The sequence below is a fragment of the Paramacrobiotus metropolitanus genome, unplaced genomic scaffold, assembly GCF_019649055.1.
Source record: "Paramacrobiotus metropolitanus isolate TYO unplaced genomic scaffold, Prichtersi_v1.0 Parri_scaffold0000079, whole genome shotgun sequence".
In the NCBI taxonomy this organism is placed as follows: Eukaryota; Metazoa; Tardigrada; class Eutardigrada; order Parachela; family Macrobiotidae; genus Paramacrobiotus; species Paramacrobiotus metropolitanus.
Genome location: NW_026570299.1, coordinates 396,769 through 421,449, shown reverse-complemented (window position 1 = coordinate 421,449; position 24,681 = coordinate 396,769). Strand labels below are relative to the sequence as shown.

Genomic DNA, 24,681 nt, shown 5'->3' with positions numbered 1-24,681 from the left:
AGGTTGTAACAGCAGGACTTTCTTTTGGTTTGGCGGCCTGGAGCTGGTGACCACCTTGGCGTAGGTTGCTCGCTGGCGGGATGGCTCTGCCGTATCGTAGTCGTTGGTGGTAGCACCGGCAGTGTTGACATTTGCGCGGGTCAGTTGGATCACACGTTCCTTCTCAGTGCTCAGCTGGGTCTCCGTTTTCAGGGCGTTTTCATACAGGCGAATGTGATGGTCTTTCAGCAGGGAGGGAATGCGCTTCAACGCCTCCTGGTTATCGGTCAGAATCGGCAGAATTTTGGTCTTGGAACCTTTGGATGGCAGGTTGTCGTACAATTCGTCAATGATATCGGATAGTTTCTTGATCAGATCAACATACTGTAGGTGAGATAAATCTTCCACATGAGAGTCGTCCCCGTCTTCGGGGTTTCCCATGATATTTAAAGTTTCCAATCAAAATATTGCTAAAGGTCACTACAGTTAACATACAGTACACGGATACACGGTTTTACAGTGCTAAAAAATTAAGATCCGTATTCGAGCTGCTCAAAGCGAGAATGAGCTGATCAAAGCGAGAATGAGCTGCTCAAAGCGAGAATGAGCTGCTCAAAGCGAGAATGAGCTGCTCAAAGCGAGAATGCTAAATTAATTTTTGCTTCGTTCAACGCCCGTGTCTTCTAAGAGGAAAACAACCAAAATTGTCAAGCCCATTGCATGTCATACGAACATGTAAGTAGACCACCAGAGTACTGTATTATATTATTATAGGATCGCACATTAAATTCTGTTATGCATATAATAAAAAATACCGGTTTTCGTGCCCCCTAGCGAGCAGCCCATGCAGCTGAGTCGCAAAGGCCACAAGCAATTTTGTCCAAGCTAAAACACGGCTCGTGATACGCTGCATCAGCCAGATTGCGAAGTCGAGCAGACTCTTTTCAGACAAGTGCAATTGCAACTGTACTTGCCAACGTTAACAGGATGCTCGTGTTGGCTGCGGTCGCGTTGTGCCCATTCTGGACACCGGCAGGCTCCAGCGCGCTGCCGAACAGTACGTTGCACCATTCTGCTGACCAGAACCTCTGTACTAATGGTGCTTTTCAACGTTAGATGTTTTTTTTATATTTAGACTGGCGCGATTTTATCCATCCCGATATCCTAGCGCAAAACGACGGAGCAGATCCAGAGCGATATGACAGTGACTTAGCGGAAGGCGACATTGTGGGGATCGAGACAACGCAGATGCAAGTACGAGCAACATTCATTGGCGTTCCTCAATAGACAAATTTTGTCTTAAGTATTTCTTGTCAAAATAATGCTGCAGGGTGCAGCCAACGCCATGAACGATGCCGTCCTTTTCTGGCCGAATAACACCATCCCGTACGAATTCACCCGGAAACAGTTCGCCACATTGAGTAGGATCTAAAGCACTGCATGTTAACAGTCCGATTTAAATTTCTTGCTCTATATCTATTTGCTAGCTGTTCAAGAGACGCGAATTATTCTGGAATCCATGAGCATAATCAGCCTCATGACTGGGAAGTGCGTAAAGGAAGTGCGACCCCGGACCACGGAAGACGATTATATAACGTTCCAGAAAAGTCTACAGTAAAATCAAGCTCACATGGCTATCTTCCAGATTAGTGCTCATGCTTGATTCCGCCTTCAGATGTATGTCCAGTATTGGACGTATTGGAGGACGGCGACAAATTTCGCTGGCTTCCGGCTGTCTGAAGCATCATGGCGATGTTCAGCACGAAATACTGCATGCCCTCGGATTCCTTCATGAGCAGTCACGCGCCGACAGAGACACCTATATCACCATTATCTGGCAGAACATAGCCGAAGGTGCTGTACCAGCAGCGACTATACAGATAAATACTATAAAGCTATGTCGCGACAATCACGATCAAGGTGACGGGCTAACCAATACAGATAAACTTGCCTATGGACGAACATGGACATCCCACAAATATCCATGGATATCCCACAAATATCCATGTTTAGCATCTGTAAAGTTGCATTTTGCAGGTGCTAAAAATCAATTTGAAAAGTATGAATCGGGTAACACGTATGGACTTCCTTATGACTATGAATCGATTATGCACTACCCTTTCAACGCATTTGCAAGGAACAGCGAAATTCCCACGGTTGTCCCGACATCTGGGCGATCCAGAATTGGTCAACATGACAACCTGAGCCCGCTGGATGTCACCCGAATCCACCGAAGGTTCGGATGCTCGGCAGCCGCGGCAAGCAGCTTCATAGGTTTGTTTTAAAATCAATTTTACTGGGATCGATAATGTATGAAAACATACCTGCCTGTGACTAACCAAGCTGTTGCTCGCTGCAATTGTCAGAACTACTGGACAATCAGGCCACAACAGTGAAACCGGTTACAACCGCATCACCGTTGACGAATTCAGCCACTTCATCGTTGCTGACTGCAACAGAGAGACCAACGTTGCCCCGCACGACGCCAAGAGTCAGAGTGCCTGGTAAGGTGTATGCGCTTCTACAAAGGGGGACGATAGTTTCTCAAAGCAGTGTGTAATTACACCGTGCCAGGCATTCGGTCTGCGCCTAGATCTGTTCTTCGCATCGAAAAACTGAACAGATTATTTGATACGAGTATTGCTATAAAACTACAAAGTTACACTTGCGTTTCGTTAATAGAAAATCTCCAGAACGGGCCGTCATTCTTGGAAGACCCGTGGATAGTGGACAGCCAAGGAAATAAGGTTGGAACTGCGAAGATAATTGTTCAGAGGGTGGAGGGTGGTGTAATTCCAGTGGGGATACAGTGAAAACAGCGGACAATTAGTAGCATGGCGCCCTCATCATTTTGGCCACCAGTTGCATAGGATGTCCATACCATGCAAGTGATGATGCAACGGCTTACGAGATCAATTAAGAGACCACCAAATCGTTAACCTACTACCACATATTACGGTCAAGTTACCGTTTACCGTGAAATCTTGGCAGGTTCTTAAGGAAGACTGGGAACTATAAGTTGACCGGATACTTAGTTAAAATTCGTATGCATAAACGGAAACGGTTGCTTTCGCGCAATGTCAACCACCTTTTTGCACATTTTTATGATTTTGGTTGCCCAAATGACTTGTACCCTGGCGTGAAAACCGTTTGTATCGGCAACATCCGATTGGGGAGCTATGTGTGAAATAAGACTGCCAAATGATTAAACGCAAACTGTTGCAAGTATCACAAGAATTAGTATTGATAGACTTCTTCAAGCCGCACGTGAGCAAACATAAGCGTGCAAATCGTTCTTGTACCGAGTATACCCCACATGAAAATGTACGCAGCTCTATTTTTAGTCCATTTTTGGTCGCATAGTCTGTAAATACAGCTGGGTGTGACATAATTGTACCAGAAGGTAAGAAACAGCCTCTGTTTCGTATGTAGTTAAGGTAAGAAACAGTGGTAAGAAACAGTTTCGTATGTAGTTATCACGTAATATACGACGACTTAACAAAGAATTCCACCGGTGTGTCATCGCTACAGATTTTAATCTATGTATCTTGTCTTACGTCGGAAAACAAAAAATTGTGAGCCTTAATATGGCACCAAAGTGATTTACGTACTATATACAGTTTTATTCCAAACGATCAGCGTCGAACGATCAGCATCACGGTTCCGTTCTAAGCACACATCAGGATTACCGCGCAGATATTCCCCATGCTGCTAAATACGGAAACGCTTAATTTAAAACTGTAAACTTCCATAAGGCGGTCAAAAATCAGTTGCCGTGTGATCAATCAATGGCGTTCCGAGCCTTGCACACTATCACGTACATCACCTTTCTATAAATCCAGATAAATTTAGCATAATTTAATGTTTATATTGTTGTTTGGCATAACGACTAAACGAGATGACAGTAAGTACATGTATTACCGTATTTATTTTGAAATTCAAGTAAGCACCTATTATTATGGAGCAGAGTGCATATTTTACCTGAAGGTATTATCCATTGCAAAAACACATAGGTGGTACAGGCATGTAAAAAAAAGCGGGAGATTGTCCGCTTAATTTTGCACGGTTTAATAGAAGCGAATGTTATAACGAAATCTTGAAGAGCAGATATTATATTAACCGCGCGCAAGTCAGTGTAAAGATGAACTACTTATTCAATGAAACGTAAACCTAAGAAACATGAAACAGTGTAACACACATAACTTGATCTCCAGAGGGAGATATCAAACACGAGGCATGAAACACAGAGCGGAAGCCTGGAAATTATGAAACAAAGTAAATGAAATAATGATAAACTGAAACGCGGAAACACAGGTTGAGCGTGTGACTTTTGGTCAGATTGTCTTAACTTTTGAAATTTTTGGAAAGGCGTATCGATATATCGGCTTCGCAAGTTCTGTGCATTGCATTATACGATTTACAGCAAAATTTTATTTGTCGTACGAACGTTATCTACCAGTTTTTATGATACTGGAAGAGTTTATATGCGGGTCAGCGCCCGGTACCTTTCCTTCGTGTCCAGGCGCACCTCGAGGCCTAAACCTCGGAACTCGACGCGGTGCCACCGAAAACCGCTATATCGAAACGAAAGCGCCTTCGAACAGGCTCTTTTAATATTTTTTTTAATTGTACTCTTACGGCTTGCGTACCATGACTGACCACCGTTCTGTTTTTACGGCGCAAATGTCCGAGGACGATCTCTGACATGCCGGACTGCACAACGCCGGTAACTATGGGCCGGTCCACCAGCATCTATTCGGCTTAAACGCAGCGGGGCGCCGTAATACGGTAAATAATAAATCAAATTTAATAATTAAACAAATATATCAATTTATAAATATTAATAAATAATATATATCATTTTAAATAGAATCTGTAACGTATTATTAAATATCAGTAAATTTTAATGGGCAATAGCCACCACGATAACAATAACTGCAAGCGCCGGTACACTACTTAATAGTTAAAATTTAAACATTAAAAAAGCAACCAAAATCTCGATCTTCTCGTGGGTTAAAAGGTAACGTGCTCAAAACTGCCGTAGCATTTCCTTTTACAACGGCGAGACTAAAACGTTGCTTAATGAAAGCAGTAGAACGCGCTTCTCCAGTTAAGTCTCGAATTTTACGGCCCATGAAATGCAGCAATTCACTGAAAGCGGGGCCAAATACTCCCAACGTCTCAATCACTAAAGGATAAAAAAGTTTCCATTTTCCACAAATGAATATGTCCGGCGCTTGGCATTCTCTGCGAGCTGAGCCACGTATCCAGCTTTCCTCGAGCTGCCGGTGACATGAGAGTCTGCGACCGTGCACCAACTGGTTACATCCCACACCAGTGGTTTGCCATGGCGGACTGGAATCAGCGTCATCCCGTCGGGTCTTTTTCCGTCCTTGCTCGATAAGCCGGTCGGTTCTAGTTGACAGGGAAAACCGGCGCTTTCGCAACAATTTTTAGCAATACTGTTCATTTCTTGGTGCCGCGCCCATCGTCCTTTGGTTGACTTATTGCAGGACAACCCGTGGTGTCCGTTAGTTTCCACTTGCTTGCCGCATGCAATACAGTTGTGCGCCACTACCACTGGCAATCCAAACCGCAATGCGACACCGATTCGGACATCATCATCTCTAAGGAATGTTCCCAGACATGGAGCAGGCAACGCATTCAACCAGGCTCCCGAGTCTTTGCTTAGTGCAGCCAGCAACACAGCCCTGTTACGTTCGTTTCCTTCTGTACTCGACATCAACATGGAAATGTCCCGCTCAATCATTGGCGCATCCCACGCGTATTGAAATTTCCGAATAAAATCTGGTGGGGTTTCGCACTGCGTCTGCTGTAACCAGGACTCCAAAGCTGCTTCCGTTAGACACTTTTCAGTCGGCTGGTAGAATTCAGAGACGATAGGCAGCACAGAGTACACCGATGCCAAATAGGCACAAACAGCTAGTGTCTCTATGCGGCGCGTCCCCAAACCTCCCCGTCGTACTGGAAGTGACATCTGAGTCCACTGTACTTCGGATATCTGTACATTAACCAACCGCTCAACTCCCAACCGTAGCATATCGTCATATTCTTTTAGCAACTGATGATGTTCATAACAACGGGAAGTGCGTAAACCGTATAGCACTTTCGGGACGCTGAGACAGTTCTTGAGGAGAAAAAGGCTGTAATGAGCAGGCAGTTTCTCCAAGCGATGTACGAATTTTTTAAGTTGCTCGGTTTTACTGGTCAAAAATCCTGCACATGCTGACGACGTCATTGGAGCTCCCAGCAAGGTAAAATTGTCTGCTTTGAGCTGTATCATGTTTGGCCAGTTGCTCAGCAGGCTTATGCGAATAAATGATTCATCTACTTCATTCGTCACAACTGGGAAGAATTCGCATTTGCTAAAATTCAGTTCCAGGCCCAACTTTGCCGCTCGTTCTTGTATTCGCTTAATGGCCGCTATTACTTTTTCCACTGTCCCTGCTAAGGTAACATCGTCAAGAAAAGCCAGTAACAATTCGCAGTCTAGATCGGTAAATAGTGGTAGCGTGCCTAGGCTGTAGCCGAGTGGGCCTGACGGGTCGCCCTGCTGTACTCCCCGAGCGGATGCCAACGTTTCTTCTCCGCAGACCAGATGAGAGCTGTAACGGTAAGACTGCCAAAAGTAGCCGTAGTAGGCAGGAAAATGTTCACGGACAGCCCGTAGTAGCGCGTCTCGTCTCAACATATTAAATGCGTTTTTGAAATCCAGCTTGACAATTACCCGCGCTCCGGAGTGAGGTGTTTCCAAATAGGCGCGCACCCCGTGGATGATGGCCTCGGCTCCCCCTTTAATTCCAAAACCAAACTGCACTTGGTTACACAGTTCTTTCATCTTCTCAGTGCACCGCTGACTAACCACTTTCGATATCAGACGTCTGAGAGTTTCTCCAACTGCGATAGGACGTATGCCGCCGTCTTTTTTGGCCAATGGGATTAGATTGGCGCCGAAGAAAAAGGGCCTGATATCTTCGGGGACTTCGTTGTGTAGTACATGATTCACGAAGTCAGTTAAGGCGGAACATAAATCACTCTCTTCTGCTCCGGGCCCACAGAGTAAATCTTTAAGATGTTGCGGCCGTAGGTCTGAGCATCCGCCAGCAGAACCTGAGGGAAAGCTTAGAACGGCTTTCAAAACTTCGGCGGGTGTGACTAAAGGAGGCTTGATCGACTGTTCGGGTGGCGGTGGGTAATCACTGTCTAGTGGTTCCGGGGGATGTTTGCTGCGTAGGGACTCCACAGTGTCCGCGTTCATGGGCGCGAGTGCATCCTCACCCATGATCACTCCGACGGCCCGTCGAATATTATTGTCTTGTAACAGAGACGTCATCAGGGCCGCCTGCCGCTCTTCGTTCAGCTCGTCTTTACGGGTTCTGTCGCTGCTGCTACGTGTACGGGGAGGATGGTGATGACAGGACATGTCAGCCAGATTTCTGCGGATAATTGTGGACAGCGATTCCTTTCGGACTGATTTCGCGGCCGGTAAGGACAGGGCTCTTGAACCAAACAACAACAAATCTACCCATGACGCTGAAGAGTTTTCGCGTACGCATTTACGGAGTATTTGGGTAAGGCTCTGTGCGCATGGACGTCGGACTGCCTTTGGCACTCGTTTCGGGAGGTTATAATGTGTCCCAGACAGGAAGGACTGAAGGGGGAGCTGATCAGGACGGGATTGGGTCGCGGCAGGGGGCGGTTGGGCTTGGACTTTCTTGCTGCAGGCCTTGATATGGTTGGCAAATCCCGCGCCTTTAGTGAACATATTCGAACAGAACTGACATTGCTGATCTTTCGCCATTTCAGCGGCATCCAGGGACTGTAAATAAGTGACAAGCCCAGAAAAAAGCTCCCCAAAAAGCTATGACATCGACCAGAAGAGAAACGACATACCCGAATACCTGGGGTTCACAAAAGTTCCCCCCAAGTAGCGTCGTTCAAGGCCCCGTAAACATCGCTTAGAAGCCATATAGACAATCTTGATCGTTCCAAAGTTGTAGGGTGCAATTTCCCGAAAAAAACGGACTAATACCGAACCGTACCCGTGCTGCAGACAGCAGATGTTTTTTCGAGTACTCGTAATCGTAAGTTAATTAAATATCTACTTCTGCAGCTTCGTGTCTTTATCTTCGTGTCTGTCAGCGCCGCCGTTGAGGCGTATTGCGAGCTCCGCCGAGGGTTGAATCCGACATCGCCGAATTTCGGCATAACATCGCCCAGGAAGCCCCCGCACGTGAGCGCGAATGTAGCCTCGCGGCGGAGGAGGCCGCGGAAGAACGACAGTTCTCCGGCGCCCGGTAGCGGAACTGTCGTACGGACCCGAATGAGGCGTTCCGTGCCTCGCCTTCCTGGCAGGACAGCGCGCCTCCCATCCACCAGCAATTACGGCCAGGTAGTGCAACAACCGTATACCGGGCTGTCCGGGCAGCAGGTGGACCTGGCCCTCCGGGGCGAGAACTGGACCAGAGTCCTCGTCAGCGCCCACAAGACCGCCCGCAACACGAGAGGCGCCGCCGCAGAAGTTAAGCGGTATGAGGAGCTTACCTTCGCGTCTATCACATTTCGATTCGCAATCATCAGGACCAATGCTTAGTCACAACTTGTAGCGGAGCAGTGGGGCCATCTGTTCCAGATGGAAGAGGTAGTTGCCGTACATTCTAGCTACTTGTGGATTGTCCCAACTTGTCGCGACTCCTGCGATTTGTGATTATCTTGACACGGCTTACATGCGGGAGAAGGGAACCGTTAAGAGTTTGTTTGGCGAATGAAACGCGAATACAGTTGATCAACATGCGTGCCGCCATGGGTCACATGATCGGAGCTTCGGAACTATCAGACGAAGAGGCTACGGACTACATTGTGGAACATCAAATGGTTGTGATTCCATTTTGTTATTTCTCAGACGATACGCTCCATTACACGCTGGTAGTGATATTCGCCTAGTGATATTCGCTTATGTAATTCAATCAGCGTAAACAAACCTGTCATCAATCCAGATTTTGAGGTAACACGACAACGCCTGTCTAAACAATATAATTGTTCTGTTAAACTAATTCTTGGTTGCATAAGTCATGTGCGATTTTGCTGTCCGTTTCATAAAAATTTAATTCTTTTTTCTTGCGAAACACACTTGGTTGCAACTTGCAAGTAAAATAGTAGTGCGAAAACCACCGTAAAGGGATACATACTGTAAGGTTACGAAGTTAACCGCTGACGACTAATCAGTGATCGGGGCCTTTGCAGAAATTTCGTGACGAATTTCATATTAAACTAATTGAAAGTGCCGGAAACATCGTCTTCCACCCTATCGTGCATCCTCAAACTGATGCAAAAGACTGATGCAAACTGATCTCACAGTTGGCGTACATTAGAAGCAGCGAAAAGAAGAACCATCTTGAAGATCGTTCTTGGCGCGACATGGTCAAGGATCAGCAGGTTCAGTATGCAGTGGCAATCTGGCGCCAAACAGAAAGCTAGAAATTTAGGATTTCGACGGGCTTAATGACGATGATGTTAAAATAATGGAACCTGTCTGTCGAGCCGTCAAATAAGTTATCGACAAACTACCCTGAAGACGAAAAGAGGAATATTACAGTGGATCAGATGCCGGACTATCTAGTTGAGCGTCACTTTTTTTCGAGGCCCTTGCCAGTGCTGTAGTTTATGCCATACCACCAGTTTTTACAGAACATATGAACATCGTCGCGCGCAGCTCGCGCCGGCATTAACCTCCGCGGTATATCTTGCCTTCTCGAGGACGTATTAGGTTGGCCTTTCACCGCTGCCATTGAACCAGATAGAACAGTGATGGTAGCTGCCTAGCTAGCTTACACCGTGACTTTGGCGCGTGGCTTAGCGATCTCCTTGCGCCAAGTCTTCCTGCATTCTTCATTCTTGCGCGAAGAAGACATCACAATTCGGATTTAGATTTGCCCTTTCGCTTTTGGAGCACCTGTAATAGCTGCGCCATCCACGTGAAAGCAAGGGGCCACCACGGTCAGTCTTGCAACGAAAGAAGATGGTAGCGGCATCTCGAACTGAACCACCTATCATCGCTGAAAACCTGCGGGGTTACTTTGTCAGCCGGACAGCCATGCAGCGCCCGGTCCATTTCTGTTAAGTGTGATTTGTAGTCGTGTCCAATATTAGACCGTTCCTCTAGTCAGACTGATGTGATATGGTGGTATTACTCCACCGGTCAGCCGAAGTTGGCCAGGTTTGACTCAGAGGTTATGCGACTGGAGACGTGGCGAATCCAATTTGACAGCCACATGGAGTCATACACTATGGACGACGGTAAGAAGAAGCCACTCCTGCTGGGATCATTCAACCCCAAAGCAATGGAGATGTTGTCTTCGACGTGTCGCCCGAAGGAGCCTAGTGCGTATACGTGTGCGGAATTGTACGACAAGCTTAGACTGCGTATAGCAAGCGTATCAATATTAGAGTAGAAAGGGCGACATTTTTCAGTATAAAGCAGAAATCGGAGCATGCGAGGATGCTGTTACAGTGATACAGCATCAGTGTGACAGAAGCCACCGCATCGGGACGCTGGTGTTCTATGGGTGTACACTGCGCCTGGGCGAATGTGGGGCTATGGAGACTGGACTGCCGGTGTGGCGCAGCGCTCGATCGTCTGTCAGCCAACGGAGCAGCTGCACCTGCAGCTGCGGGTTTTCTGTAAGACGTTACGAGAGTAGTATAATTTCTTACGCAGCATCGCCCGTTCCGACGCTAGAGTGGATTCTGCTTGTCCGGTGATGTAACGACTTCTCGGTGAATTATGAGGAGAGGGAATATCCTGTTGGCGATTGTGCCGTACAGATAGTATGTGGGTCATAAAATTTTCATTATTGCTTAGGCGTATGTATTGTATTGATTTCCGCCGTGCTCAGCTGCAAGCTTCTTCGTGCGGGAGTTGAAGCAGTGTAGGAGACATCGCTGCTTGAGTTTTCTTGCCAACTAGACATTACTTGTGGAACTGCCAAAAACGCCGGCAAAGAAAGGAACCCCATTTCCCAACCAAGAAAACCAGGTGCCTGTACCGGAAAGCGGAATTCCCAGCACCACAAGAAGCGGTCGTAAAGTGAGGAAGCCGGTTCTATATGGCTATCTAGTAATAAAATAAAAATTTGACGAGAATAAGGTATTAAATCTGTAATTAGAGCATATATGCATATATAAATATTAACGTTGATTAGCAATACAATTAAAGTACTGATCACCAAGTCAAATTGATTAGCAACCGGAAGTTGTTGTGAATATAAGCACAACAAAATTATTTATTCTAAGGTTGCTTTTAAATTATTTTCTTATCGATCCTAAATAACATGCCTAAAATTCCAGAAGGCTAAATTACTAATGCGTTTAAACACACGGACGAGCAACGGAATGTTGTACAAGAATGGCAGTTCCACTCGAAAGTATTACAGCTGCGGCCGTCCGGTCATTTGGCAAAATTTTGTCACCGTTCGAAAGCAGTACAAGATCCAAACGATGTTGCTGCAAATGTCCACTGAGTGATCCACCGCCGGCGTCCACTAAAGCAAGAGTTCAAAGAAGTCGCCAAAACAACCGGAAAATATGGAGATCGATCCATCGCCTGGCACCAAAACGATCTCCTGCAAGCCGTAAAAGATGTCGCAACACAGTTGGGCGATATCAAAGTGCTGAAGCCACTACGACCACCAGCAAAGCCGCCGAAGCAGTGTAACGGTCCATAGCAACAATGCCAGCGCCATTTGATTATCTATTGTTATTCTGTTGTTGTCAGTTTAGTTCACGATGAATTAAAGAGCGGAATGCTCCTCACGTCGTGACAAACGGCAATCGCTAATTGTGAACGCTAATGTTTCGCCCGCTGTTGTTTAAAGTACAGTTAAGTATTTTTTTATTGCGCATTAGTATGTACATTAATAGATTATTATTAGTTGCTGAAATCACGCTTTTCAAGCTAGTGTGAAGGGTACTGTATGTACTTTCTACCTTGCAAGTAGCAGCGATTGTACAAGTACCGTGTTGTCGCTAGAAGAACCGTTCAGCTTGCACTTGTACAAAAGTAAAAAATATTGTTTTCACTGAGCACTTTACAGAAATGCACTTTTATTATCCTTGTACATTTAGCTTATAGAAAACAATTAACACCACAACGCAATACACTCAATCAGCAGAAAACAGCCTCGGGAAGTCTAAGAACAGAGAACAACTGATCTAAATTTGCTCCCGGTGGAGCTGTTCCCTGAACGGAGGCCGCGTTCCCACGCTGGATTTTATGCTGATACGCTGGCGCAGGTATTCCGGTGCTCGTACCTCGCCAGTTTCTTGCCGTACCCTTCTACCTTACAGAAATTGTTTCAGGCTGCGCGTTTACATATTATTAACGCGTACTTAATGAATCAGGACAGAGGGCGTTCGTACGGCTATACTTATACACTGTACATATTGCGATTTTTCAGTATTCGTTTCTATAAACTATGGATAGAATCTGATGATATCTTTGTTAACAGACTTAGGCCTAACAAAGTTATCCATCTTCCAAAAATGATTACTTACCATATTTTTCGAATTACAAAGTAGAAGCCCGTGGCTTCTAAATTTTCACAGGTGCCCGGGGTGAGGCTTATACCGTCCCGAAGTGACACAACGGTGCATTTACCGCGTGGAACCCGAGAGGTAACAGGTTTTACCGAGTTTTTAACGCTTACAGATACATTTTTTGTATAATTATTTTGATAATGTGACCGCGATAGTTTTTTTTTGCTCGTATCACGTATCACATCCCGCAGATACATGGGAAACTTATAATGTACGGTAAGTCATTACTGTGTCGGTAGTATCAAAATTGTGTTGTATCGAGTATTACTGTATTAGATGCGTGCTAACAAATAAACAAACTACCTCATAATTATTTGGCGCACTTACCTTTAAACCTCGCAACACGCTCCCGAGGATCACGGACAACGGACACAGCACTAGAAACGAAACACCATTCTGACGCTTCTTAGAAGCAAGTAGTTTCCCAAAAAGCCGACTTCCTTTAAAAAATCATTACAAGTTCGCTACAAAACTGTCGTTGATGCAGATGATGATCCGCAACGGCCTGTTTTGATGCAATCCATTGAATCCAAGATTTGAATCTGAAACAATCTGCAACCACGCTCTCTGACTGATTCGCAAGGGAGATACAATTTATGCAGCATTAATAAATTTATCTGACAAATGACATCTAGATTATACACAACGAAGAACAGTGACAAAATTGTTTCAGAATTCGAAAAGCTTTGTGCACGTGGCAGTGCTGCAATATTTAATCCAGGCGGTATTTTCCGCAACCCGCAGGCCGCATACCTTACAGCGCGTTATACAACGGTTGCTAGGTAGTCTAAAAGTTGAGTATAGCGCTTCGAATTGTGAGGAAGCTTGGACATACTCGTATTATCAGATCAGCAGCAGCATGACGAAAAGTTTAACTCTTAAGTACCTACTTGTGTAAGGAAATATTTCGTTAAGTTCAATTTACCGCAGTCTTTACGACCTCATCTTACTGTATTGTTGCAAAATGCTGTCTGCTTCTGCAGACAGGGCTTTATGCAAACATAATTTTAATTACCAGTTACTACTAACAGTTTCTAACTGAATTTTTCCGTAATACGAAACTGATTATTACCCGTTTGCTGCATGCCTGTAGAAAATTAGTCGCTTCTTTTTGTAATTGACCAGTCAAAGGAGGCAGGTGGCCCGAATGGCTAGTGGCCGAAGTTGTAAAGAGCCGTTATTTTTCAGTAGAGACGCCCGGCAGTTATGAAGTTAATAAACTGAAGTACGAAGCGCACAGCTTTGCCGTTGCAATATTTATGGGTTCGGGCTAATATCATGTGGCCGGTTGTGCTTTAGGATGAAACCGCCAACGTTTTGCACGATTAAATTCGGCCTCTTAGTTCAACGAAAACGACAGTTTCGGCTAAATGGTGTTCAGATTTCGAGTGCAAAAAAAATTAGTCATAAAACATTAGCAACATCAAAAAATTAATGCCGAATAACTTAGAATTCAGACTCCAGAGCAGCTATGTGAAACATTGCAAGACGACGTTTGGGGATAATAATAATAATGGAAGGCCTATGAGGTATTTTGTGCCAAAAATTACCGTGAGAGGGTAGATTGCCAAACTGAAAATTTATGTGAAATTTAGTTTCTGTGATTTGAAAACTTAAATAGTACTGTAATAATTACAAAACTTGTTAAAATATTGTTTGACGTATTGCAAAGCCTTAACGCACAGATCGCTGTCGGGCTACTCGCAATCGACATGTACTGTACTGTACTCAGTACTGCAATACGTATACCGAATAATACTCGGCTAGCCATAAGACTAATGCCGGCTTGCCATAATATAGGAATCAACCGCTCTGGGCGGTGGCTTCCTACCGTTGCAGCGGGCGTTTGCCTACTTCTTGTCAAAAGGGTGTCACTAATATTGCCGAAGCAATGACAACTATGAGGAATACATATTTCGATCACCACGACGGAACGGACACGGTGAGTCGGAATTACCGTGTCGTCGAAAATCCGTTACCGGAAATGTCTCCGGGATTACATATCGCTATCGAACGTTAGTAAAGAGAACAAATATTGTGGACAATCTGTCATAACCATTGAAAGCCGCGAAATATCACTTCGCAAATTCGATGATTGTATGCGATAATTATAGGTAGTTCACACTTCACAGTAAAATCCAGCCTAGGGACAATACGATAGTTTTCATCTCACAGCTGTTCTGCATACTGTGGTTGCGTGCAATAACGTGTCCAGTTGTAACTGCACCACCGTTTTTTAATAAGAGCTGCGTTTTCGCGAAATGTATGCGCGGTGCGATCAGTTATTAAGGGATTTGGCCCGGTACACAGCACCGATTTCGTGTACATACACGGGAATATTCGCTTTCGTGCACTTCCGAACACTTTCTTGGGTTGCTTTTTAACATTCTGTAGCCAAATGATTTGTATACATAGGCGTGAAATCCGTTTTTGCGCGCAACATCCGGTTCGGGAGTTATGGCTGTTAGAAAATTCCAAAAGTTTTAAATGCATTCAGGTGTACCAAAAGTCTTATTATGGACCGATCCCATTCAAATTTTGTACGTAAATGCACATAACCATAAAGATCGTTCTTACACTGATCCAGACTTTCCCGATTTTGTTCGAATTTTAAAATGAATTTTAAAATTTTTGGAATTCATTTTAAAATTTTAAAAACATGATAGAACCATGGATCGGTGTAAAAATGCTCTTTATGGTTATGCGCATTTACGTGCAAAGTTTGAAAGGGATCGGTCCATAATGAGACTTTTGAATGCATTTAAACTTTTTGGAATTTTCTAACAGCCATAACTTCCGACCTGGATATTGCGCGCAAAAACGGATTTCACGCCTATGTACTCGTATACAAATTTTTTGGCTACAAAATATCATAAAGCAATGCAAAAAAATGTTTGGGAGTGCGCGACAACGAAAGTTCCCGCGGATGCACACGAATTTGGTGCTGTGTACCGGGTCAAATCCCTTGGATACTGTAAGTGCAGTACTTACGATTACTACTTAGTACTTACTGATATAAGACGGCTCTTGATTCTGAAGTCTAAAATTATGAATCTTAATCTGGCACCAGGGCGCAATAAGCATTTTACAATAAGTGCTGTAGTAAGTAAGGTTTATTCTACGTCAGTTTTATTCCAAACGATCAGGGTCGGAAGTTATTGCATCGAACGACCAACATCAGGGTTCCGTTCTCAGCGCACATTAGGAATACCGCGCAGATATTCCTAAATGTTGCTCAATACGAAAACGCTTAATGTAAACTTCCTTATGGTTGTCATACTGCTAGACACCGTGTAATTACATAATTGGTGCTCGGAATCTTGCACATTACATACATTAGCTTACTGGAAATTTAGTGACCAAATTAGCGTAATTCAATGATTTGCACTGTTGTTTAGCATAAGGACCAAACGAGATAACAATAATCAGTACCGTGTTAATTTTTGAAACTGAAGTAAGCTAAGCACGCATTATTACGGTACAGAGCATATCTGACGAGAATTCTTTCGTACATAGAGAAGCAGCACTACGCGATTCAAAATCGTATAAAGCTCTGGAGTATTTTTGAACAAAAGACCCAAAAAATTGACGGCACTGGAAAAATCGCTGAATCCGTTTATAACGGCCAGAAACGAGTCTCTTTTTTAATGTCCACCAGATGAAATCCACGAATCGTACCTTAAGTCTGCTTACATAAATTTGTCCGATTAATTTGTAACCGAACATTACACCGTACACCAAAAACAACATCTATTTCTTGGAGTATGATAAGCAACTCAACCCATACCGAAAAATCTAACTCACTGTTCATTGCTCCCTGTAAGCGATTTTTGTAGTGAGTATTTCTGATGAATTTTGCAAACAGTAATAAAAATGTGTGCCGTAGTCGATGAACATCATCCGAAGTTCTTGTGCAAATAAATCCGAACGCGCGGCGAAGTTATTAAGCCTTTCCGGCCAGAACACGCCGACAGTGGGGCCGAACAGAAATATGTGAAATCGAAGGCGCAGGCAATGACCTTCACTGCCCGGGTTTCCGAATTCCTAACATCCTTCAAACTACCTGCCTTAAATTGTTAGCTAAATGAATCTGACTACATACATCGCTACATACATCGCTACATACATACGCCGCTACATACATCACAATATTGTGATGTATGTAGCGGCGGTGTATACTTTATTAATACAAGTTATACAACTGCTCGCTACCGAGCCAACCAGCCAACTGATCGCTAAACAAGGCGACAACAATGGACAATAGGTACGCCGTTGCTACGGCACATTAGCCATAGCCACAGGACAACAATTCACGAGATACTTTGCACTCGTACGTCACTGTACCAATACGTACAGTCATACACTACAATAAGTGCGAGTGAAACAATGTTGGTGAAACGCAATTCATGTTTAAACACATGAATCATTATATTTTTTCCTCGGCTACCGTACACAAACTCGGTGGTTCTTGAATTCCGGTACACTTTACCGAAATATAAGTGTGTACAATATAGGTAAAGCAAATTTTTTTTAAAAACCCCGGGGTGCTTGCTGTTCAGTCCTCGACTCATCCTTCCTAGGAGACTCGCCTAAGCGGTTTGATTTTGCAGCGCTAGTGGTTGCAACAATCCTTGATACTACGTCCACTGCCGCATTTTTCATTCTGGGATCTGATCAGACATCCAACTGGATGAAATTCGTCTGATTTGCAGTAAATCCGAACGCTCCTTGATCTTAAAATTTTACTTTAAAAACAGGTGTGGAAATACATCGTTTCTGAAGCGATACAATGCCGGGGTATGCAGTGGCTTCATGGGATCACCGATTAAACATGGGCGCCGCAGTAAACCCAGCAGAGCGACGGGAGAACTGGAAGCACGTTCTGGGTAGCACCGTCCACCGTGCGAAACGTCGTCCTCAAGGTCACGGGCACCGCGGCAGTACCCTTACAGGAAACTGCGGGATCACCTTATCATCGAAATACACGCGGATTTTAGCAAAAACCATTGGGAAATTTTTTATGCAGCAAAATGTAGGCTTACAGGCGATCAGATAACATGACAGGCTTTATCCCAATTCTCTGACGGGTAGGAATTCCTCACTATGGCAATATTCGTCAATACAAAAACGGGAACCGATTGTGCGATCGAAAGAGTAAATATTGGTTTTAATGTTTAAAGTTCAGCTATCGTGTAGTGTGTCAGCGGCTGGAGCTATTTTCGCTTGGATCCTTATAACCAGCTTATTTTTCTTTTGATTTTGCGTAAGTACTGCAACAAGGGGTTTGAATGTTGTTGTTGTTTTTTGTTGTTTACTCAGCTTAACGTCTACAGCGATCAGGAATATCCTGCACAAGGTAGTAGACTACCGTTAAAGAATATGTTGCCGCAGCGACAGCTCATAAAACACAAACAGAAAGAAAACAATTATTAAATATCCGGCAATAAGTGTCAGAGTAAGCGTCTGAGATCTTTATGAATAAAACAATCGGTCCACTTTAAATCCATCCATTTAACGGAGTCCAGACACGACTCGAATCGTCGGATAGAATCGTACGACTCCTTTGGAAGCTTAATTTCATTCCATAAACGGGCCATGAGGAAAGCGAAGCTTCGTTCACTGATGAAGATCCGTCCATCCGCCGCTCGGGTTCCCACGGGATCCACTGCGTAAGGGTGCGAGTCCAAGGTTGTTACTTGACGTGTCCTGCCTGCAATACAATCAGAGCCAGCAGCAATAGTTCCACGAAATTTAAAAAATTTGTCGGCATGAGGTATAAGGTCAAACAAGATCCTGTACATCATGACTAAAGATTTTTTAATGCGACAGAATAACAGCGATTTGTACCCGGTTTTGCTGAGAGTTTCGCAGTACTCAAAACTGTGTGGTCCGAGCCGAATCGTTTTCAAAAATCTGAACTGACATTTTTCCATAAGGTCAACTGACTGTTTCTGTTGGTAAAAGGCAACTGTACTGCCATATTCAGCAATCGGTTTTACCAGTGCATCGTATAGCTTTGTTTGGGCGGCGCTGTTCTGAAGAGGAAATAGCGCATTCAGATAACGAATTCGCTTTTTCATACGGCAAGCTAAGTTCTCACAGTGAAATTTCCAACTAATCTTACGGTCGAGATAAATGCCCAGATATTTCGTGTTCTCAGTAACAGGGATTTTTTCAGAGTCTAATGTATATATGCTTTCTTGCAGCTTCGCGCGTTTGTTGGTGAAACGGATGTGCCCAGATTTAGCTGGATTGAATTTCAGTTGGTGTCGAGTAGCATAGTCAGACACTTTGTCTAAAGCTGACTGGAGCTTTAGTTCATCTTGTTCCGATTCGATTTTGCAAAAAACACAAACATCGTCAGCAAAAATGAACACTTCGCAGTCTTCAGGTAGATCTGCAATGTCGTTCATTATGCAAAGATACAACTTAGGACCTACAATCGATCCTTGAGGAACACCGCTCGTGACCTTTTTCATATGTGAAACTTTACTATTTACGATTACAGCTTGAGACCGGCCCTGTAGGTAATCGCTAAATAAATCAATTAACTGTTCATTTAAATTTAAGTTACGCAGTTTTTCCAAAATAGTGAAGTGATCAGCTCGATCAAACGCGTTACTGCAATCAAGAAAAACACAGTCAACATCAACCCCATTATCAACGTAATTCATAATTTTCTGCACTAAAATTTGGCAAAGTAATTCAGGAGAATGCTTTTTTCGATACCCAAACTGATAGTCCCTAATCAGGTCATGTTTTACCAGATGCGAAGTCAATCGCTCATTTAGCAGTCTTTCGAATACTTTAGACAGCGGATGAAGGCTACTGACCGGTCGCCAGCTTTTAGGAATCGTAAGGTCACACGACTGCTTTGGCACCGGCGTAATATACGATACTTTCTAAGTCTCTGGGAATTTGCGATCAGAAAGACAACAGTTAAATAAAATTTTCAACGGTGCTATCAAAGCAGAACCACAAATTTTAATTAACTCGTTGGTAAATTCAAACGGCCCACTGCTTTTTGAAGGATCAACCAATTTTAAGGCTTCCCAGATGTCTGTTTCGTTAACAAAGTTTTCCACACTGATGGGTGTTTTACATGTCACTAACAATGTGACATACACGAAATAAGTGCACTTGAATAATGGGCATTTAGCGCTTCAGCTTTTTCTTCGTCTGTGCTTGCAATCTGATTACCACTTCGCAGAATCGGCATGCCCTGCTTGTCAACACTCTTACGTACATACGACCAGAACTTTTTTGGGTTTTGTCGGGAAGCTGTTGCAATATCCTGTAGCTTACGATTCATAAAATTTCGTATCAATGAGTCGCACGTTTTTGAGTAGCTGCCCGACACTATTCAGGAGCTGGTAACTCGCAAACAGGTTGGTCCACCGCTCGCGGACGGGGCTTGGGAGGCGTGCCGCGTGATGAAGACGGACTTTTGTTTTTGTTTCTGACAGTAATGTTTCTCTTACTGAGCTAGCAACGTTTTTTGTCACCAGTTGAGTTGTTGTCGTCTACGAGTAAAAGCAGAATAAAAAGTGCAATACTGCAAACACGATAGAATTGTCGTCTACGAGTAAAAGCAGAATAAAAAGTGTAATACTACAAACACGATACACGTCAAAGATAACATTAATGTTAAACGATTGAATGCTGAGATTTTTAATCCGCCACCATGATTACACTCTGCGACGTTGAAAATTCGGAAAATAACTAGAGAAGCTGTATCGTTGTTGTTGTATGCCTGATCTTCTGAGTTCTGGCTGCCATGTAAGGAAACGCTGCGCCCGAGAGTGCAGATTTCAGCGTGTTCTTTACTGCTTGCATTTGGTATACAAGTACTCAGTATCGAAATGCCGGTCTATCGAGTTTCACATGCTGGCTACCGAATAAATAATCAACAAATTACATACGTTACGATGGCTTAGCAGACTTAACAGAGCGCCAGTAGGTCCCGAACGAGAGGCATTTCATTAGAAATAAAACACCGATTTACTTTTACTTAGATGCTCAGTAGTTCCTTAGAAAGCAGATTTTCGTAAAAGAAAGATTACAAATGAATCCTTTAAAAAAAATTGTACTAGAAAACTGTCTAAAATATACAGCGAGCCGCAACGGCCTCTTTCATTACGAGCAAGATTTAGATCCAGAAATCCTTGCAACTAAGTACGCATTTCCGCATTGAACTACGCAACTTATCTGCAACAAGTAAGCATATTCGACAACCTAAGGGTTTCTCGAGATAGTTCAGTTGACAACACTAGATTGCAATATCAGTGAACAGGGGCAAAATCCTAAGTAGTTTCCGCGTACAGAAAGGTTTTGCACAAATCAGCAAATGAGAGCGAAATACAGAACGACTGCCGTGATGCTTAATTCGACTGTTTCGCATGCGTAACTGTGTGTTGCCACTGGTTGACGGTTTTTAGCGACATCCACCATGCCGCCTGAGGGCAGCTAAGTGAACTGGCGTTTCGAGCTTCGAGGGAGCTTAAAGAACAGATCAGCGCAGCAGAAATTGGGAGTGCTTGTTAAGGATTTATTCAGTTTATGTATTTTGTTTATTTATTCAGTATGGATTTATTCAGTTTATGTAACGCAGTCTTTAAGCGGTCGTTTTTGCTGTATTACATCAACAATGTTGTCGGCTTCTGCAGTTCGGCACTGTTTTGAAACCAAATATTATTGTCAGTTACTTATACCGATGCGTTGATACGGAACTGTACTTTTAAATGTACGAGTTGTTTTTTTTAATCGATATTTCTCTTGTCGATTTACGCAGGCTTGACTAAGGCACAGGACGCTATTACTTTAAGTGTTACGGGGTTGTCCGAAAAAACTGAAATAATTCCATAAAAAAACGCTTCCATAAAAGACAGAGCATTACCACGCCTTTGGATTATCGCAAACCTATACTTTTTGAAGTACAGATACATCATGCGGCGCGTATACAAGATAGGTACATTTAATTTTGTAACAAATCCATTACAGCGATCGATACTTCGTGTCTGTTAATAAAAGGTTTACAGCGCGATAAGGTTTGCGTGCAATCATGTATCGCACAGTGTTTTCGTTGTCATTTCGTTCTAACAAGAGCTGCATAATAGCGAAATGTAGAGTGCTCGTTTAATGCGCAAAGACACGACGACTCAGCAGAAACCCCCCGGTGCGCTATCGTTTTATCATCGTAAATCTATCATGTCTTACTTGTCAGTGGAAAACAAAAATTAAGAGTTTAATATGGCATCAGTGCTTCGATAACGAATTTTATTCCACTTCAGTTTCATTCCGAACGAGAAGCGTCGAACGGTCAGCATCAGGGTTCCGTTCCGGGCGCACATTAGGAATACCGCGCAGATATTCCTAAATGTTGCCCAATGCGGAAACACTCAATGTTAATTTCCTTAAGTCAATTAAATCATCAGTTAGTGCGTATCTGTAAACCGAGTAGATACGCAGTATGGCAATTCTGCAGACTAGTAATTACGTCAACTTGCACGAAATTTAAGGACAAGACATCGTAGTATATTGTGTTTAATGGAGTGTGGCGTCTTGTTAATTCTTATTGTCATACTTCTGCATATTATTGCTTACGTCTTAGAAACTTTGTATTACTGAATATCCTGTTATTTTTATCTCTAAGTCAGTCCCTCTGCTGGACAGACACCGTCATGTTGTATTATTAAAGTTACTTATTATTACAGGTACTTATACATACTTCCCAAGGAGTAAACGAGATAACAATAAACAACACAACAATGATCATAGCAACAGACACAAACTAATGTGATAATACGGTAATAGTAAAAGTTTATTATCCTTGCGGCGAAGCGGTTACTGTGATGTATGACTCTTTATTGTATTTATTATTTATATTTATAATTACGATTCTCGAGATATGTTCATGCGTGCATAGCAACGGTTCTTAGTAACACTTTGTTGATCGTCTTGTGGAGGTTGCTGTTGTCATGTAGTTGGGCGATTGTTAGTCTGGAAGGAACCTATTAAATTTACTTAGTAAGGACTTCACAGTTACCTCCTCAAGGCTTGCAGACAGGGGAGAAACGTGTAAAAAAACGTCGAGAAATAATGACATGAAAACAGGAAGGTCATCATAACGCTATGTAAAACAGGAAAGAAGAACAAAACAGGCAAAACAAGCGTTAGCCTTTATCACATTAAAGATAGAAAGGGAGTCAATAATGCTTTTTGTCGGTTGCGAAAAGTTGGTGTTACCTATGTGGAAAAAGGGAGGGAGACGATCGCACTAGGTCGATGCATAAAACCAAAACCCACGGCCACATACTTTAGTAGCTACTGAGTTTCAAAGAAATTTTCAAAAATAAAAATCTATTAAAAACCTGCTTTACAGTTTACATGGCAGTACTGTACTAGTATCTTATAACTTCCTAAGCAACTGGTCATTGTTTTAAGATGACATTGATGGGCTTGAAAGATACAAAGGCTAATATAATAATATATAAATATTTCGTTTTTATAACCTGTTTCCATTTACAAATATCAGAGCCAAGTGTGAACACGTTCCCGGAACTAACTTCGCTGTTTTTCTGCCGTACAGGCGTTAGACGGGGATTCGTTTAGCAAAATTAGGTCTTCGAAGAAGGTCGATGCTATGACAGTTAGGGAATGGATCGAAGGATGGACTGGCCACGAAGATGTACACGAGATGATCGCCAATGTACACGATAGGCCAGATGCTTCTCCGACCGATTCGCTCATGAAAGTAAACGCCGGCGACTAGGTAATAACTTTCGAAGACTGCCAAGCAATCAGACTTCGCGTAAGTGCAACCGTTAAGAGGTTATTTGCATAAATGCGGATTAGCATAGCTACGATACAGGGCTACGATACAGAGCGATACAGAAAGGGCTACAATTTCTTTAGTGTTTGACAACCTGGAGTGTCTGTGCAAGGTTCACCTGGCCGCAAATACAAAATAAAATTGCCAACCTTAAAGAGAAGCACAGTGTAAAATAGCGGTTATTGTTGCTTTACGCTTTCCACTAGGATGATACGAGAAACCGATCCGCTTCGAGGCAAAAACCTGACGAACGCGAAGCCAAAAGCTCAGGTACCAAATTGTGCGAAGTATAGGAAACCATACATACGACGATACTCGACCAATACCTTTAGATGCTGCGGAAGAACATATGGAGGGTGAAGAAACTCCCAATCCGGCTTTCCAGAATAGATACAGTAAGCTATAATATTAACCTGCATCATTATGTAGGCTGCAGTGATCCGCCACCGGGCCGCCGCTGTACCACACAACGCGTACATAAGTACGTGATAATTATAATTGACACATTAACTGTATCCGCCCGATAGATTGGCACCATTGCCAGATCCGGGCGCTGCCCCACCCTTCGCGTTGCAAAGATTCGACAAAGTGTGAACGAATTTTTCGAACCCGTTGGTTCTTATAATTACTAAATAAATAATTTATTTACTTTTAAGAATCAATTGGTTCGAGAAATTCGTTCGAAAAATTCCGGTTTCGATTCAGTTTAATAGCATTACAATTATGATTTCAAAACAATTTATTACAAACTGTTTGAAATAATTATAATGCTAGTACACTGAATCGACACCGGAACGTACTATATCAGCCTTCCTGAGAGAAAGTCACATAGGTACACGTTACCAGTATTGAATTGCGCCAAATACATAATTTTGTGACATAGTGCTGAATACGACAGAACACGAAGGGATACAACGTGATGTCAGGAATAAAGTGAACTCTCTGCACTTTCGTGATAAGGAACAGAAGACACTCAATGATTTTTGTCAGCATTGCAGCAACTGGAGCGTAGCAAGAGAGGAAACAGTTGATGACAATTGAGAAAAGGGGAAAAGGGGACGTGTGCGCAGGCTAATGCATTTTGTGTCTTCCATGGGAGCAACACATGCCAGAGAAAAGGGCGAATTCGACCTACTGCAACATCGCTCATGGGAACACAATGATTATATTCGGGCTCTGGAAAATGGAAACATTGAATGCTGTAATGACAGTTAACACGTTTAACACGTTTAAGAGAACATGCCAGCAGGCACATC

The 24,681-nt window shown here is 43.3% G+C and overlaps 1 protein-coding gene across 1 annotated transcript; it reads left to right on the top strand.

Annotated features, from left to right (window-relative positions):
- The first annotated feature begins 877 nt into the window (after positions 1-877).
- LOC129595517 (zinc metalloproteinase nas-1-like) lies at positions 878-3,189 on the top strand. Its single transcript, XM_055492559.1, has 8 exons — positions 878-1,036; positions 1,115-1,233; positions 1,310-1,400; positions 1,467-1,593; positions 1,655-1,833; positions 2,017-2,253; positions 2,346-2,483; positions 2,662-3,189. The coding sequence occupies exons 1-8, from the start codon at positions 967-969 to the stop codon at positions 2,790-2,792; spliced, it is 1,092 nt and encodes a 363-aa protein (XP_055348534.1). The 5' UTR covers positions 878-966; the 3' UTR covers positions 2,793-3,189.
- The last annotated feature ends 21,492 nt before the right edge of the window (positions 3,190-24,681 follow it).